The 15,339-nt window shown below is 44.7% G+C and overlaps 2 protein-coding genes across 2 annotated transcripts in view; one reads left to right on the top strand and one right to left on the bottom strand.

Annotated features, from left to right (window-relative positions):
* The window catches only part of LOC119386895 (BRCA2-interacting transcriptional repressor EMSY-like), an 85,610-nt gene extending 77,509 nt beyond the window's left edge, over nt 1-8,101 (bottom strand). The window contains 2 exon segments of the mRNA XM_049413299.1: nt 2,652-2,724; nt 8,014-8,101. Of these exon segments, the coding sequence (XP_049269256.1) occupies nt 2,652-2,712 (61 nt within the window). The 5' untranslated portion in view covers nt 2,713-2,724; nt 8,014-8,101.
* A 241-nt stretch (nt 8,102-8,342) lies between these two features.
* LOC119386894 (centrosomal protein of 19 kDa) lies at nt 8,343-9,141 on the top strand. The gene has a single exon (XM_037654171.2). The coding sequence runs from the start codon at nt 8,531-8,533 to the stop codon at nt 9,029-9,031; it is 501 nt and encodes a 166-aa protein (XP_037510099.1). The 5' UTR covers nt 8,343-8,530; the 3' UTR covers nt 9,032-9,141.
* The last annotated feature ends 6,198 nt before the right edge of the window (nt 9,142-15,339 follow it).

The following is a 15,339-nucleotide window of genomic DNA, read 5'->3' as shown; positions in this document are numbered from 1 at the left end:
CTTGGTCGCTTGGTGCAACGTGAACTGTGTGTTGCGATTGCTTCGTCCGATTTCGCTGCCTGCAAAGATACCGCCTCCAACAAAAAAGCGGAAGTTTATCACGCTGCGAGATAAGGCTGCAATCATCACTAAGGTGGAAAAGAGCAGGAAAAAAATGAACATTGCCGAAGAATTCGGCGTTGCCTGCAGCTCGCTGTCCACAATTCTGCGCTGATCTAGCGGAGCCAGAAGAAGGTTCGCCTGTAGGCCCACTTGATGACGGTACTGGTGACAGCGCAGTGTCGCCGTCACTGACCAGTGCATGGGGCGAACTTTGTGGCGTGACAAACGAACTTACTGACTTTTGGAAATAAAATGTGTTTTTTTGTAAACTCCATGTCTTTTCTGCCGCGTTCTCGCGCCAACGAAATTCCCGCAAGAGCGAAATTTTGTGCTTTCCCCGCCGATTTCGTTATTGCGGGTTTCAACTGTAATCTCTACCTGGCTACTGCTCAGCACTTATTGTGCAAAGTAAGTCTTCCTCTCTAAGAGATGCCAACCAGATGGTATTGTCTTCTGGTCACTTAAATGAAATTAAACCACCCCAAAGCAACTCATACATCATGAGACACACCATATAGTCGAAGACACTGGATTAAAGGGCCCCCTGACACCAAAATTTCAAATTCGAGATGTTTGCGTTATTCCATTTTCCTGCTTAGATAGGCAACTCTGACCGAGTATTAGTGGCAAATGTAGCCTGGAACATATTTTAAAGCTGTGTTAAAGTAAGCCTGAGTTGGCAGCACATCGCTACGTCGTCATCAATATGATGTGTTTAGTTGCCGCTCAGTCTCCCTGTAACGTTACGCCCCTTCTGCAAGTATCATCGACATCACAGACAGGCAAGTTTGTGGGGCATACTAAATGACACCACCAATTTTTGGGGTACGAGGGCCTTCGTTCATCTCCTTCTTTGATCTGTTGTCAGGCTCATCCCTACATTGCTGCTACTTACACAAGTGGCATAGCAGGGATCAAGAGTCATATTATGGTAGGTGTCCTGTGGTAGACAGAAATTTCGGCAGGAGAACACACCTGGTGTGTCGCACCCTGGTGATACCACAGCACCGACGTTATTCTATTCGTTCCAACACGAGGCCCCAATGCAAAAAGCACGCTCTCAACGTCGCCAAAGTTTGAACATGATCGTATGGCATTTCACTGTGGTGGGGCGCTACTTTATGGCTTTGGGCAGGCATATTGAAGTGATGCCAAGGACTGACTATAATTAACAATGCTAGCATTAATTATATATTACATTGGAGCACTTACGATTCAACTTCGTGATTATCAGACATACACATATTCATTAAAGCATAAAAGAAAAATGTGGCTGTTATGGGCCCTTTAAATGTGAGTTGTAGCAACCAGCTAATCTCACTCTCCAACTTGAATGGACAGCTGCACTGTCCAGGATTGTAGCTAGGATTTTATTTTGAGGGGCAGGGTTCCACCTTGCTATATATACCTATGTACTTGAATCTGTGTGTGTGTTTGTGTGCATGTGCAGACTCCCACACCCCTTTCCTGGCTATGCATATGGTGCTTTCACTGGGGCATCTTTGGTATTAGGAAATAATATTTCGCCACGAACATCTTCCCTGAATACTCGGTGCTAACCGTAAAGAGTGGCTTTGATAAGATAGAAAAGACACTCTGCATATACCACTTGCATTCTTTTCGCAGCTGACTCGAAAATCTTTAGCCTTCTGGCCTTGAGTTCACTGAACAAATGCTGTCAAGCACAGGTTTTTATCATCTCACTTCAGGCCAAGTTTACGTCCCTTGAGGGCTTGATGTGCTACAGCTGAACCTAAGCGAACAGACCTGTAACTGGCTTCTTTCTGATGATGAGCCATATCCCTCTTTTCTAGATGGCTTGTAATAACTAGTGTGTTCACGTTATGGTACATTGCGATTGTTCTGGTATGTCCAGTGAAGCATTATTAAAACTGGATCCACCTGAGCCATGACATTACATATGATGACTGTGCTCACAGTCACCGTCGTTGAATGTCACATAGGCGACATAGTGTGCAGGAAGTCACAATCATGCCTTCCGAGTTTCTGTGCTGCTCCTATCTAGTACTTTTCAATCAAACTTTACCACTTTCTGTTTATTCTTTTTAACAACGAATGTACAAGCTTGCTTTCGTAAATAAAAACATCTTTAAAAAAATTTTTTTTTTCTAAGCTGGCACATTGGTTTAATTCATCCTTGTTTCAGATTCAGCAAAGAAACCAAGGGTGTTCATGTATGGAGTTAACCACAACTGAGCTATCTTTTACACCTTGTATAGTCCTTGTCCTTGCCTTTACAACTGCTTAAAGCTGCAAAAAGCCGTCCATGCACTGCTTGGTTTGTCAGTGTCTGTGTACTAGAGCAACAGTGTTTTCTTTTTTTTCATCAGAACTGCAGTTTCTTGAAGCCTTGGCAAGACAGGCTTCAAAAGAACAAATGTATCAAACAAATGTAGGATGAACGATTAGTGCTTTGTTGCTGAATCGCGGAACCACCTTCCTATTGTTCATCTGTAGAAACCAATCTTCAACTACAGACTATATTGAAACACTAGAGCGAGGAAACTAGTTCAAAGGCAAATACTCACCCAGTTTCCGAAGCATTCTTTGGCATTCATCTTTTGTATAGTCTAACACCATCGGCCACATGACTGGTGACTTCTGCAAGGATAACGGGGTGATGAGAAACTTATTTGACGTGAGCCCATGAATTGGCCAAATAATAGCACAATGGATCCATGTCTTCGTGCCAACAAATGTAGCCAAGTGCAAAGGCTCAATCTTATGAATACTTAGGCAAATATTTGCTGAAAGTGGATGAGCAAGGTTGTCAAGTTTATACATACGTCTCACGAAAATATAGAATAGCACAAACGGAACACAATTGTAAAGTCATGGAAACAGGTAGCACAAAAGTTAACAGAGTGAATTTGAATTCGTACATAATGTGTTAAGTTTAATGGTAGATGCGGGCATACATTACTTGAGAAGCTGATAAAAGTTAAATGTGCAGAAGGCACAACGAAAGGACATGAAAAAGGAGGAGAAAGCTTTGTTGAATGGAAACAAAGATTTATGAGCCAGTAAAAAAAGAAAAGCAAGTGTCAATGACAATTTAATTAATGGAGATATTCTAGACAACAAAACTGCAAAAGTACTATTGCGTGACATCTTGCAATGACAATGTTAACAAGTAAAAAGAATGAGTCGTATACCGAGTCTTGTAATACACCACTGATGAGTAATGTACTACTGATGCTGCAACAGAAGAGTGGCACCATTTCATACGATGGGAAGACTGAATTCATTGAGGAAAGAAAGTGCCGAGTCATGCCAGAAGATAAGGCATTAAACACTAAGCTTCACACAACATAATAAAGCCTGTGAAATGTTTATACCTTTGTAAGTCGAAAAGAAAGATATGTGTACTTATGATACACAATATTTAGTGATGTATACAACATAAAATCAGCATACGGAGTGCAATGTGATATAACAGTTGCCCTTAATACACAAAACGTACATCAGAGAAAGAGGTAAGTGAATTAACTTAATATTAGGGTCTGGCCAGCGATGTTTTTTTCGGTCCACCAATATTACATTTGCCACCACACTCCCGAGATGGCGGGTACAGTCAGATTTTTAGAATACGGCAGCTATTTCAATAACGAGCAAATTCACCGTAAATGGGATAACCGATGCTTTCCATATCAAGAGAAGAAGAGAGGGGTGCGTAAACCACCTCTAAGTTAATCTGCATGACAAGGCAAAAATCCATACTTATGCTCCACATGCTATGCAAGGCTGACATCCCAACATTTGTTACATTCTTCATTTCCAAGATTTGTTTTATTATTATCGCAAACCTGCATGGTGACATGTCACTCTGTAGAGGTGCTATTTAAAAGTGTTAACATGTTTCCAATAAGCTCAGTTGTAAGTCTGCACCTCATCGGATCCTCTTTTTCCCTCACGTCATATCCTGGAGCAGAATTTGAAAAAAAAAATGCATCTTTACCAGTTGGTCCAGCTAGAAACGCTATTCACTGGTGTGCGAAATTTTCTCAAAGATCAGTCAGCGATTAAGCTGGAAGGATCACGGTAAGATGGCCAGTAAATTATGCAACACTTTCTGCATCGTATCTTCCCTCTCCGAACGCAGCGTTGCAAAACCTCTTGAAGTGCTCTCAGTTCTTACATACTCCGGGTCATTATTTAATGTTTACATTAATAACAGCCTAAGTTTACTAGAGCCATTACAAAGAGAAGATGCTATTATAGCAACACTAATGTTAAGGTAGATAACAGAAAAAAAAAAGGACTAAAATATAATAATGAGGATCTGAAAGTACAGCATCCTTGTTGCCATCAAGAAACGCACCGCATTTGGACGATCATGACGTATTTTTTTTTTTTCGCTATATGTAGCACTCAAACTTGTGTGCGCGTTACAATCGGGCTCAAATGCGAAATTTGCATTAAGTTATTTTTTTTCAATTTTCTTAACGTAAATTTACATGCGCATTACAATTGGGGACATGCTAGAATCATGCAAATATGGTACGTCAATGCAAATAAATATGTCTTCAAAATATTGTTTATCATCCCAAAAACAGTATGCAATGGTCGGCTATAAGTGCACAAATTTTATGCCCGAAACTTATTATCTCATGTCTTCTAGTCTGATTTTTTTATATACTGAATATAAACTTGTGAATCCGAAAGCGACGCTCACAATCAAGAAATCTTAACTTTGGCGTTGCGAGTGGCCATTTGGCAATAACTCGTCAACGTGTTGCCATTTTCTGACCGACAACTGGCCAGAACGTGTGATTAGATCCTGGTAGAAACAAAACAACCGTGAATTATAGTGACCGATTCAAACATTCTTATCGCGAGCTGGCTGAGTAGGATTTTTATTTTTAAACCGCGTTAAGTCACAATAAACTGGTATGTCGCACAGCCTTACTTTGGTGTAAAAGTATATATATATATAGAGTCAAATGCCCTCCTTCACACCACAATTAACGCTCAAAATTGAAATATGTATATTATTATGCATCCCCGCTCAATTCTGTGCTGCTTACGAGGTAAAAAAAAAAAGTTGCACGAACACGAAGCGCTCTCGCACTCGCCTCCACCTGTTTTGCAGCGTGTGTTGTGTATACAACTCCATAATCGCCACAGATTGAAAATTCTGATTATAAATTTTTGACGCCGTTTTCTGCGTCACTATTCCGTGATTAGACACTACGACCGCTAAGCTTTCCATTGCGCTAAAGAAAACAAGTACCATAAAAATTGGTTATTGGTCCCTTTAAGAAAAAAAAAAATGCACTGGCACTGCGCACAGTGTTTCCAAAGAGGGTGACCATTTCAAAGAACTTGAGTGGCTATATCCATTCAGGTGTGTTGATTTAAATCACCATCTCTGTAGTACTGAATGTTTCACACACTGCCATGAAATGAAAAAGCGGTGCACCGGCCCTGTCTGAGCTTTTTTTTGGTGGGAAGACATGCAAGTATAAAGCCATTGTTTTGTGCCAAGAACATTGTTCCAGTTTTCTTTTTTTTAATCTATTCTACAAATCTCACCTGGGGCACTGAAATTTTGTGACAGTAGTTTTGAATCTTCTTCGCTTGTGTACAAGCATTTCTAACTGTAATTGAAACGCTTTACTCTAAGCCAAAAAACTTCAGGCTAAAGGAGTGAAACTTGCAAAGCGATTTTTTGCAAGGGCTTTTTTAAATGGCCGTGCTAAACTTTGTCAACTTCCTGCAGTTGCCCTAATGGACCCACATCGCTTTGGATTTTATTTGATGCATGGCATCTTTCATAAATTGAAAATTTTATCTTACCTTACTCCCTCAATCATTCCGAGGCCTTTGTCACTTTCCTCATGTACAGAGAAACACTTGTTCTATTCATTATGCCAAGTGGTACTTTTTCAGAGAAAGAAGTACAAAACTCTGTTAGCGTAAGCTAGCAGCCCAGAATGTTCTGTCGTTGCTCCTCATTGTACCTATAGAACGTTTCAGATTAACTGAAGTTGCAGGTATTTTTATTCTAAAGGAGCCTAGAGCATTCACTCATGCTTCAGTTTCCATCAAATTCGGGCAACAAGATCAAATTTTTTAATCATTATTACCCAATAAAATGCTTGTGATTGTGGTTTGCCAGGTTATTTATTTCACAACTGGCAGCAAGACAATTCCTCATCTCTATAGCATGACTTTTCCACAGTGATGTGTTTATGTGATGGCGGCATCTACATTTCTTTTTTCTCCAGACAATGCAGGTGGGCAAAGGCAATGAATGCTTTAATCAAAGATTCAAAGCATAGATTCTGCCCCATTGCAAATACGAATGAAAGCAAGGGAGCCACAAGTGTAAAACTCTTCATTTAAAAAGCTTTTAGAATAAAACACCAGGCCGCACTGGCTGTTGCAACATTTCTTGCCTGCACACAGAGAGGATACAAAAAGCCATGCACCTACCACGCTAACACATGTGTGCTCAATTGTTTTAGCGTTCCAAGCCGAGGCTGTAGAAAATTTATACAGTTGGATCTTGATGTAAGCGCAGATTAAGAAGCAAAAAAGAAGGAAATCTAGAATCTTTTTGGCTTGCGTCGATATGTACTGAGTATGCGGTAATAACGATTGCACCAAATAATGCTGACCAGTTGTAGCACAGGTGGTAGCACTGCGTTAAGTCAATAATAAAACGTAGCAGCAACCTCTGTACAGCAAATGACAATGTGTAAGGTGCCCAAAAGGATCTTTACATTTAGAACCACATACACGTGGAAAGCTACATCGCCAACAGGTTTCCTCGAATGTTCAGTTAGCTCCAATGCTTATTGAATCAAGAGGCTTTTTTTTTTTCCCTGTTTTGCTTAGCAGTATGATATGTGCGCATGAGAGAAATAGCAAGAGCTATTCAATGGAGACAAAAACCTGCAACGTGAATAACGCGCAAGCGGTAGCGACATAATTTACTCTAGTTAAGGTAAAAAAAAAAAAAGAAACGAAGCCATCAATAGGCTGTCAAGAAACCGTTACCAGCCCTTAAAATACCGTTCCCTGCAATTGGCGGGAGCAGCACAACCGCGTGTTCGAATACGAGTGTTGGTCGAGCGAATCTGTTGAAACAAAAAAGAGAACGTCGCATGCGGAATTCGTTCACGCCACACTTCGCTCCTTCCTGCAGGAAAAAAAAAAACGAAAGCGAGGTAGTGGCTGGACGGAGACAACGCGCGCAGCAACAGTCGCGACTTCCCGTCTCATGTCGATGGATGTCTCGATAATCGAACATCTACGGTGTGCTTCTTCTCGAAGAGCGCAAAAGCCAGCGGCTCTGCGCGTAGTGCTCCGCCCGTGTGCGGATTCGATTCGGAGCGAAGCGCTGACGACTGACTGCCCGTGCGAGAACAACGGCTCGGCGAGCGTCGTCTAGGGGGGGGCCGAGGCGAAAATCCGGGCCGAACGGCGCTCGAAGCTCGCAATCCGACGCTCTAGGCGCGTTCTGGGGTCGTCGACGACCCCGGCTGTGCCTCGCAGCGACGAGAACCGAGCGCCTAACGATCATTTCAGAAGCAAACAAGACGCGAGTAATTATCGCGGTCAACTCTTCTCGCGACACGGCTCGCAGCGAAGCTGCGCCGAATTCGAGAGGAAAAAAACGACTCGGACAGTCCGCTCGTGGACAGCGGGACAGCAACGCGACCGAGGACGGCGCGAAAAGCGCCGAGACGAGCCGGAGACCCTTTTAAAGCGCGAAAAACGAGAACGCAAGTGACAAAACACAGTGAACGAACTTGAAGAGGCCCTACGGTCACGGGATAAAAGAAACGCTTTGTTCGCCCGCGGCAGCCGCCAGAACGGTGAACTGGGGACGCGGAAGAAGCCGCTTCATCCGAGAATAATTACGGGAGATTTCTAGCTCACCTGATGTACCGTTGTCTCCTAATCGCAAGTGCATTGACTCTCCATTTCACTTTCTGGCTAGTTTGACGTGCGCCATGTTTGACATGCATAGAAGGAAGTTGCCAGGCAAACGCAACCGCTCAACCGGTGTCCTACATTACAAAAAAGTACGCCGAAACCATTCGTACTAGCAAAAAATATACTCTCACGAATTGGTATATTGCGTTGATAGTACAACTGAAACGAATTTGGATATTTTAGCTGTGCTTATCACGTGGGTTGTGTATCGCTCACTTCCGCTCACAGGCGCCGCCACCGTCGTTTGTTGACATCGTCTGCTTCGCAACCTGTGTGATGAGGCGAAGTTGCGCGAAGCACAGCAAGATTCTTTCTCAGTTTAGGGTAACTAATGTCTTGACTGGCTAGAAGTGAGCTCTTTGTGCGATGTACTGATCAATCTTGCGTGCCACGGTGTCAGCAAAAGCCTTTTATTTTCTCTCTGCGAGCTATCGGGCAGTGTAGGGTGAACTCGCGAGGCATGGCATCGTCTGAAATCACCATCAAGAGCGTCGGCGTGCGACTGAAAAGCCCTGCCGTGGTTGTCGTGTACGAAACGGGCAGCGGCACGCTTCACAAGAGGACGATGCCCGTGAGAGGCCTGTTCGAGAACTCGGACGTCAAAAGCGTGGCCGAAGCGCTTCGCGATAGGCATTCGGCGGTCCTAAGCGCCGCTCCACTGATACAGGTGGAGAAGATGTTGCGAATTCTGCAGGAAAACATGAAGGGAGCCGGCTCGCTGGAAGAGTGCCTGGCGAAAGTGAACGAAGAGTTCACGGTGAACCCGGACGAAGACCTGAACAAGCTGGACGACGAGACGTTGCGCAGGAAGAAAGACCTGATGAGCCTGTCTTTCGAGAAGAGTCGTAAGAAACCGGGCGACCCGGACTTTCAGTACGACGTCGAGGAAGACTTCGACATCGTAGCTGCGATCGAAACGTCGGGATGGGACTCCGACAAAAGCGGCGATTTCGACTTCTGACTCGAGCTTGGCTTTCCACTTTTTAGCGCACGTAGTGCGCATTGTCGTTGTTTTTTTTTTTTTGCCATTCTTTCCATTGAAAAAGGAAACGAGCTCTAAGCCCTCCCCCCCCCCCCCCCCCACTTCCCAAAAATAAAGATGATGATGAAACTGTGGCTTTCCCTTTGTTAGGGTGGCTAGCCACCCTACCTTTGTATCGGGTGGTCTGGGACCTGTGGCGCCATCTATACGCCAACGGAGAAGAGAGCATTACGCGCGTGCGCAGTAAAGTGGTGATCAAGAATGAGATAGGAGTGAATGAGTGACAGAAAAGAAAACTGCATTAAATTCTTTTCCTTGTTGCTGTTCACTTCTGTGCCTTAATTTCTGAAGACGCGTGAGTGTACATTGTTCGCTGTCAGTTTCTGTAGCTATAGGAACTTTTTCGGCGGCCCTCGTCTCTTCGAAGGCAGCTATAGTCGTCAACAAGCTCTTCTATCAAGAAAGGGGCGAAGATAATTTCCCGTCCTCACACATAACATGGTTCCCGGCTCACATGGGAAACATTTCCGGATCTCCTTACTGCAACCCAAACGAGCGGGCACACCAACTGCCGCGAGAACTCACTTTCCGCGTCTGCGGTCCACCCCCTCGCTTCAATGCAGCCCGCAGGAACCTCGATAACAAAGACCCGCTCGTGTCATACATACCACGAACTCACCTCTCATCATAGGTTAAGACGTCGAACTTTTCCTCCTCCTCACACAAAGCTCAACAGAGCACAAGCAATCACTTACAGACAGTTGCAGACTCGAACATACATAACACCGACGACATTAAGCAGGATCAATCCTGACTTTCCTACTGTATGCTCGCACTGTGGCCACGAATATAACAGTTTCGAGCACATGCTCTGGCTGTGCCCTGCCAACGCGGTACAGACTCCTCTGACCAGTCCTCATGGGACTCAGCGCTTCGAAGCACACAGCTCATAGCTCAGAGGGCCCGGGCCGTCGCCGAAGGACTGTCTACCGGCCCCGACCTGGGTGGAGCCGCCGGATTGATTGGCGGGGCCTTCAGCACCGCCTGCTTTCTCCTCACGACTTGAATAAAGTTCATACTCACTCACTCACTCTGTGCGGGAAAAAAGAAAGAAAGCATGACGAATGTGACACAGGCTGGCCGCTGGCTAAATCGGAGTTGGTGGCGCGGGTTCGACTACAGTCGTAGGCGTGCGCACAGAGGATGGGTGTCCTTGAAACCCTAGACCAAATGTGATCGGTAGAATTACCATAAGAACAGTACAGCTTCAAGTAGTGAAATCTGGTTGAGTTCATGTTCTACGTGTGTATAAGAAATCTACAACCTTACTCAGTTGATGTCTTGGCCTTACTTTCAGACGCCGTCTGACTAGTACGTACGGTCTGTGCAGAGCAATGCATACTGCAAGAGAGATGTGGCAGCAGTAAATTATGCTGGTGTGAATGCAGGATCGGGATTGTTTACTCTGATCATAAAATAAAAACGCAAAAATTCCCAGCATCAGCAAGTGATGAACAAAGAGCTAAATCAAAGGGCAAGTGAGCTCTTTGATTCAGCGATGCCTTTGAAAAGGATGCATTGCCTGTTAGACGCCTTTGAGGAATTTCCTTCGCACCTCACCTCATCGCAACCATATGTGGCATAAAAAAGGGTACGGCAGGCATGTCAACGTACCCATCGGATTCTTTGCTTCATATGCGAACCAATGATAAGCTCCACTTAATTCAACACTTGAGCCCACATATTATAGACTTTATGATTCTCGGGCGCTCAGTTTATGAAGAAAATTGAGAAACTGCAAATCTACCTCTGTACATGTCGCGGTGACTCTCCTTCATATTTTGTGATCAGTCAAAGCACTGAGCGCACGTCTCTTCAGTTCATTTTCAACACCTATAGCTGTCAAAACAACGCAAGCACTCAGCCAGGCCCGTAGCCAGGAATTTTTTTCAAGGGGGGGGGGGGGGGTGCACTTGCTGATGTAGGGTTGCTACCTGCCTGGTTTTAGACCAGCCCGGCTGGTTTTTCAGACAGTGGGCCTGTTGCCGGTCCGTACCTAAGACCGGCCATCATTGGCCGGTTTTTCTTTTTTTTGGGCCATCGTTTCGCGTTTATAATAATTATTATTTTTATTTTATAAGCGCTAATTCAGCAGCTTCGGACATTCTAAACATTTTTCGTCAGTCACCAAAACCCTCACGCAATTTTTAACCAATTTTTATCTTGTGCCCAAAAAAACCCGACGTAATTGAATCCCTCCAGTTTTACTGATCATTTAAACTCGAGCGAAAAATCTACATCAGTGGTTACGTGCTTGCACCATGAGTGTAAATTCTCCGCCTTCCAAGCAGCGAAAATTACAATCAAAGATGGAATATGGCGTCTTCTTTTCCCCTTTTTTTTTCTTTTTTTTCAGATAAAATCAACCACTATATAAGTACACAGCCCTGAAAAGTCGGTTTTTTTCTAGTGGTAAGGTGAAATGCCTTGACTATTCGAGAAAATCACCTATTTCAATTATTTATTTTCGGGATCTAAATTTCGGGGGGAGAGGGGGGGGGGGGGCTAGGGCACCCTCCCCCTGGCTATGGGCCTGCACCGCCTGCACTCAGCACACTTCACCACACTTCAGCCCACTGCGGGTGATTTTCCCGTTTACTTCACCGCTTATTGAATCGCTTATTACAGCTGCCGATTCGCGATAATTGAAATACCGCGCATGAAAGAACTCCATCGGTGCCCCAGACGATGCTAAACCAAGTAGAGAAAAAAAACAGAGTCGTAAAGAAGCTCCGCAGGCAACTTTCCGCATCAAGGTGGAAACTAAACTATGCAGTTAAAATTCGACCTAATGAAACCCGGTTTTACGAATTTCTAACGAATCTAACGAAGAAATTCTCATTGCCGGGCAGGTACCCGTAGGCTTCAATGCTGTGATCAACTCGAATTAACGCAGTTATCATGGCACTAAACCCGACTTAACGAAGTCTTTTAGGAAATAAATGGATAAAGAATGTAGTGATTTCTTTCTAATTTTGACACGGACGAGTTTTTCTTCGGGCGTGTGATGTAATGCTATCGCGTTAGAACATCTAGCCGCCGTATTCCCGATACTAGCTTTGTTTCGACGAAGCTGCACGCCGCGCCCATGCAACGAACAACGGACAGTCGATAGCAAATGACGATAGGGGCGGTGTTTGTTGTCCCTGCAAACGCTCTCACAGGAACACGGCTGTTTCTTTCGTTATTTAATGGTTTATACGACAGATGGCACTGATCGCCTCCTTGCAACTTTTAGGCTATGCCTGCTCGCACGATCACTGCTTTTGTTCTCCCATATGCAGTCTGTGCATATCGGCAACTTGCCATAGCTTCACGAGACAGCTGTACCTCACCTGTATCGCGCGGACTGGGCTGCTCTCGCGGACTTTTCACATGCGCAGACGCGTTTTTATTAGTGGTGAATAAAATGCCGCGATAGCTTGTGGGCGTCACTGCGTAACAATTTTAAATTTCGCAGGACCGAAAAATACCTTTATCGGTTTTACGAACTTCCCGATTTAACGAAGTATTTCGAGCGCGGTCATCACTTCGTTAATCCGAGTTAAACTGCAATGGTGTAGTGCCGCTTGTCCCGCAGCTTTCTCATTGCGCCGAGTGGGAGCAAAACTGCTGAGGCTGTGGAATATATAATGCGCTTCATCTTATTTTTCTTGGCTCCTCACCTGGTTTTGCACTGCCTCCATGATGGGCCCACCGTTTACCAAGCTAAGATGCATGTGATGACGTTATCATGTGACGTCACGTCACAGGGACGTCACTATGACGTCATAATGACGTCACAAATTCTGGCGATCTGTGGAGTCCAGATGACGTCATCACGTGATGATGATTTTTTTCATCACTTGTGGACGCCGACGGGAGTCGCCGACGCGGGACGGCGGTCAATATGCGCGTTTCATGAGGCATGTAAGGCTTTTGCCTTAAAAAATAAAATGAAGAGATGACGTGCTTCTCACAATCATACCTGCCTTTGGTCCCTGGCTTTCCTGAAGTAAAGATGGGAAGTAAACAGTACTTGGAATGCAATCTGGGGCCTTCGGCCGCCATGACCGTCAAGAACCTGCGTGGCCATAACTATGGCGTATGGGGCAGGATTTGCCCTCCCCCCCCCCTCTTAGGTGATTAGAGGGGAAGAGGCTGCCCCCTCGCGCGCAAGCCTAGGGTAGTACCGCTGCAGGAATTTCCCCGACACACCGCACACTTTGCTTGCTTGCTTGCTTGCTTGCTTGACCCTTATGTTTTGACCTGCTCGTGAATCAGTGAAGGTTTACCTTGTTGCCTTTAGGTTACCAGTCAATTTTCATTCGTTTCGTTGTGCCTTACAAGCCTGGTGTAATACCAAATACGTATTTTGCCTATGTATCTTGTCTCCTTTTGTAGGTAAATAGGCGTGAAAAAAAAAAAAATACAGCGTTGTCGTGCCTGAGGCTCTCAATGCAGTGAGTGAACTATTGCTCTGCGTTGCCTCTATAGAGTTATTTGCTTCGATCTCGGAAATCCTTTACCCTCTACATCCAGAGTTATTTTTGAAAAATCGCTTGAGAGTTGTGATACAACTGACTTCCACACAGAATAATGGTTACTCTACAGTATGCACGTGAAGGTTAAAGTGACTGCGTCCTTTGTAAGGCCCCGACGACATGACGAAGCAACCACACCGAAAAGATTCATGGTCACAGTCAAAGGCTTCTTCTTCTTAATAATAATAATAACTGGGGTTTAACGTCCCGATACCACGATACGATTATTAGGGACGCCGCGATGGGGGGTTCCGGAAATTTCGACCACCTAAATCGGAGTATACACGGGCCTCAAGTATTATCGCCTCCAGCGAAAATGCCGCCACCGCTGTCGGGATTCGATCCCGCGACTTTCAGGTCAATAGTCGAGCACCATAACCACTAGACCACTATGCTGGGTATATTATTATTATTATTATTATTATTATTATTATTATTATTATTATTATTATTATTATTATTATTATTATTATTTGCCAGAGCAGAATGTAAGCGAGAACAGTGACACACAAGGCCACACCGGCTATTTTGTTTTCATGCCGCGTAACCTACTGCAAAGGACACGTGTGTAATGTCTTGCTATCTGAGACAGCGTCCCCTTATACCGAATGTACAACTAATAATCCCATTGGGAGCTTGTCAAAGCTCCCACTTGCAGAATTCTCTGTTTTTCATTAAATAGCTTTTTCTCTCTCCCACTTGGATTGAACTCGCCTCCCAACTTATGTAACTCAAGGTGTTTTGCACTACAAGAATTACTCTACTAATCATCAAACATAATGAACGAACCTTTAAAGTATACATATAAATGAATTGTGTCCTGAAGTTGTCTGTAGAGCTTGCTCAGAAGTATTCAACTGAATTCTTTTGAAGAACATAGCTGCAGTGGGTTTCTTTCTTTCGGGGCTCTAAAAATTGCGCTGAAAATTTAAAACGTACCATGACCCCCTCAGCGACATTATAGTTATCTTACACATGCTTCGAAAGAGTAATAGATGCTCCAGTGGACTGAGCGAACCTTATTTTGGAAATGAAGCCGTTAGCACACGGATGTGGGAGTCCACCAGGGGCGTAGCCAGAAATTTTTTTTCGGGGGGGTTCAACCACACTTTATGTATGTTCGTGCGTGCGTTTGTATGTGTGCGTGCCTATATACGCAAGCAAAACTGAAAAATTTCGGGGGGGGGGGTTTGAAACCCTCCCCCCCCCCCCCTTGGCTACGCCCCTGGAGTCCACGCTATTTCAGACAGCCTAGCTCTGTTCCGAAGCCGGAGAAATCCCCTCAGGTCTTAATTGGGCTTGTCAGCTGGGCCTCCCACCGGTCTTCTGTTGGTGGATGGATGGACGTTGTCTGTGGATTCTTGTTACATTCCCAGACCATATCGTATAGAGGGCGTTTGGCATAATGCAGAGCTTGCAGTCTCTTGCAAAAGAAAGAAAAAACTTTTTTTGACAAGTTTGCGCTAAATCGCGAAGAGCTTGGCACAGCGAAGCACGGGCCCGTCACCGCTCGTGCTCCCCGTCGACCGACACGTCTATAGCTTCGAGATGCGCGGCTTCCTCCTTGGGAGTGCGCACTTTCTTAGGACGCCCCATGACTCTCTAGGTGTTCTCTCATGCGCTGCTAGCGTGCCTAGATAGCCGAGGAAAATGAAATGCTTTTAATCCATCACAATGGCCGAGTAGGCCAATGTGGTTTTTATA

The sequence above is a fragment of the Rhipicephalus sanguineus genome, chromosome 3, assembly GCF_013339695.2.
Source record: "Rhipicephalus sanguineus isolate Rsan-2018 chromosome 3, BIME_Rsan_1.4, whole genome shotgun sequence".
In the NCBI taxonomy this organism is placed as follows: domain Eukaryota; kingdom Metazoa; phylum Arthropoda; class Arachnida; order Ixodida; family Ixodidae; genus Rhipicephalus; species Rhipicephalus sanguineus.
The sequence above is the reverse complement of the archived record's forward strand: the minus strand, read 5'-3'. Positions and strand labels throughout refer to the sequence as shown.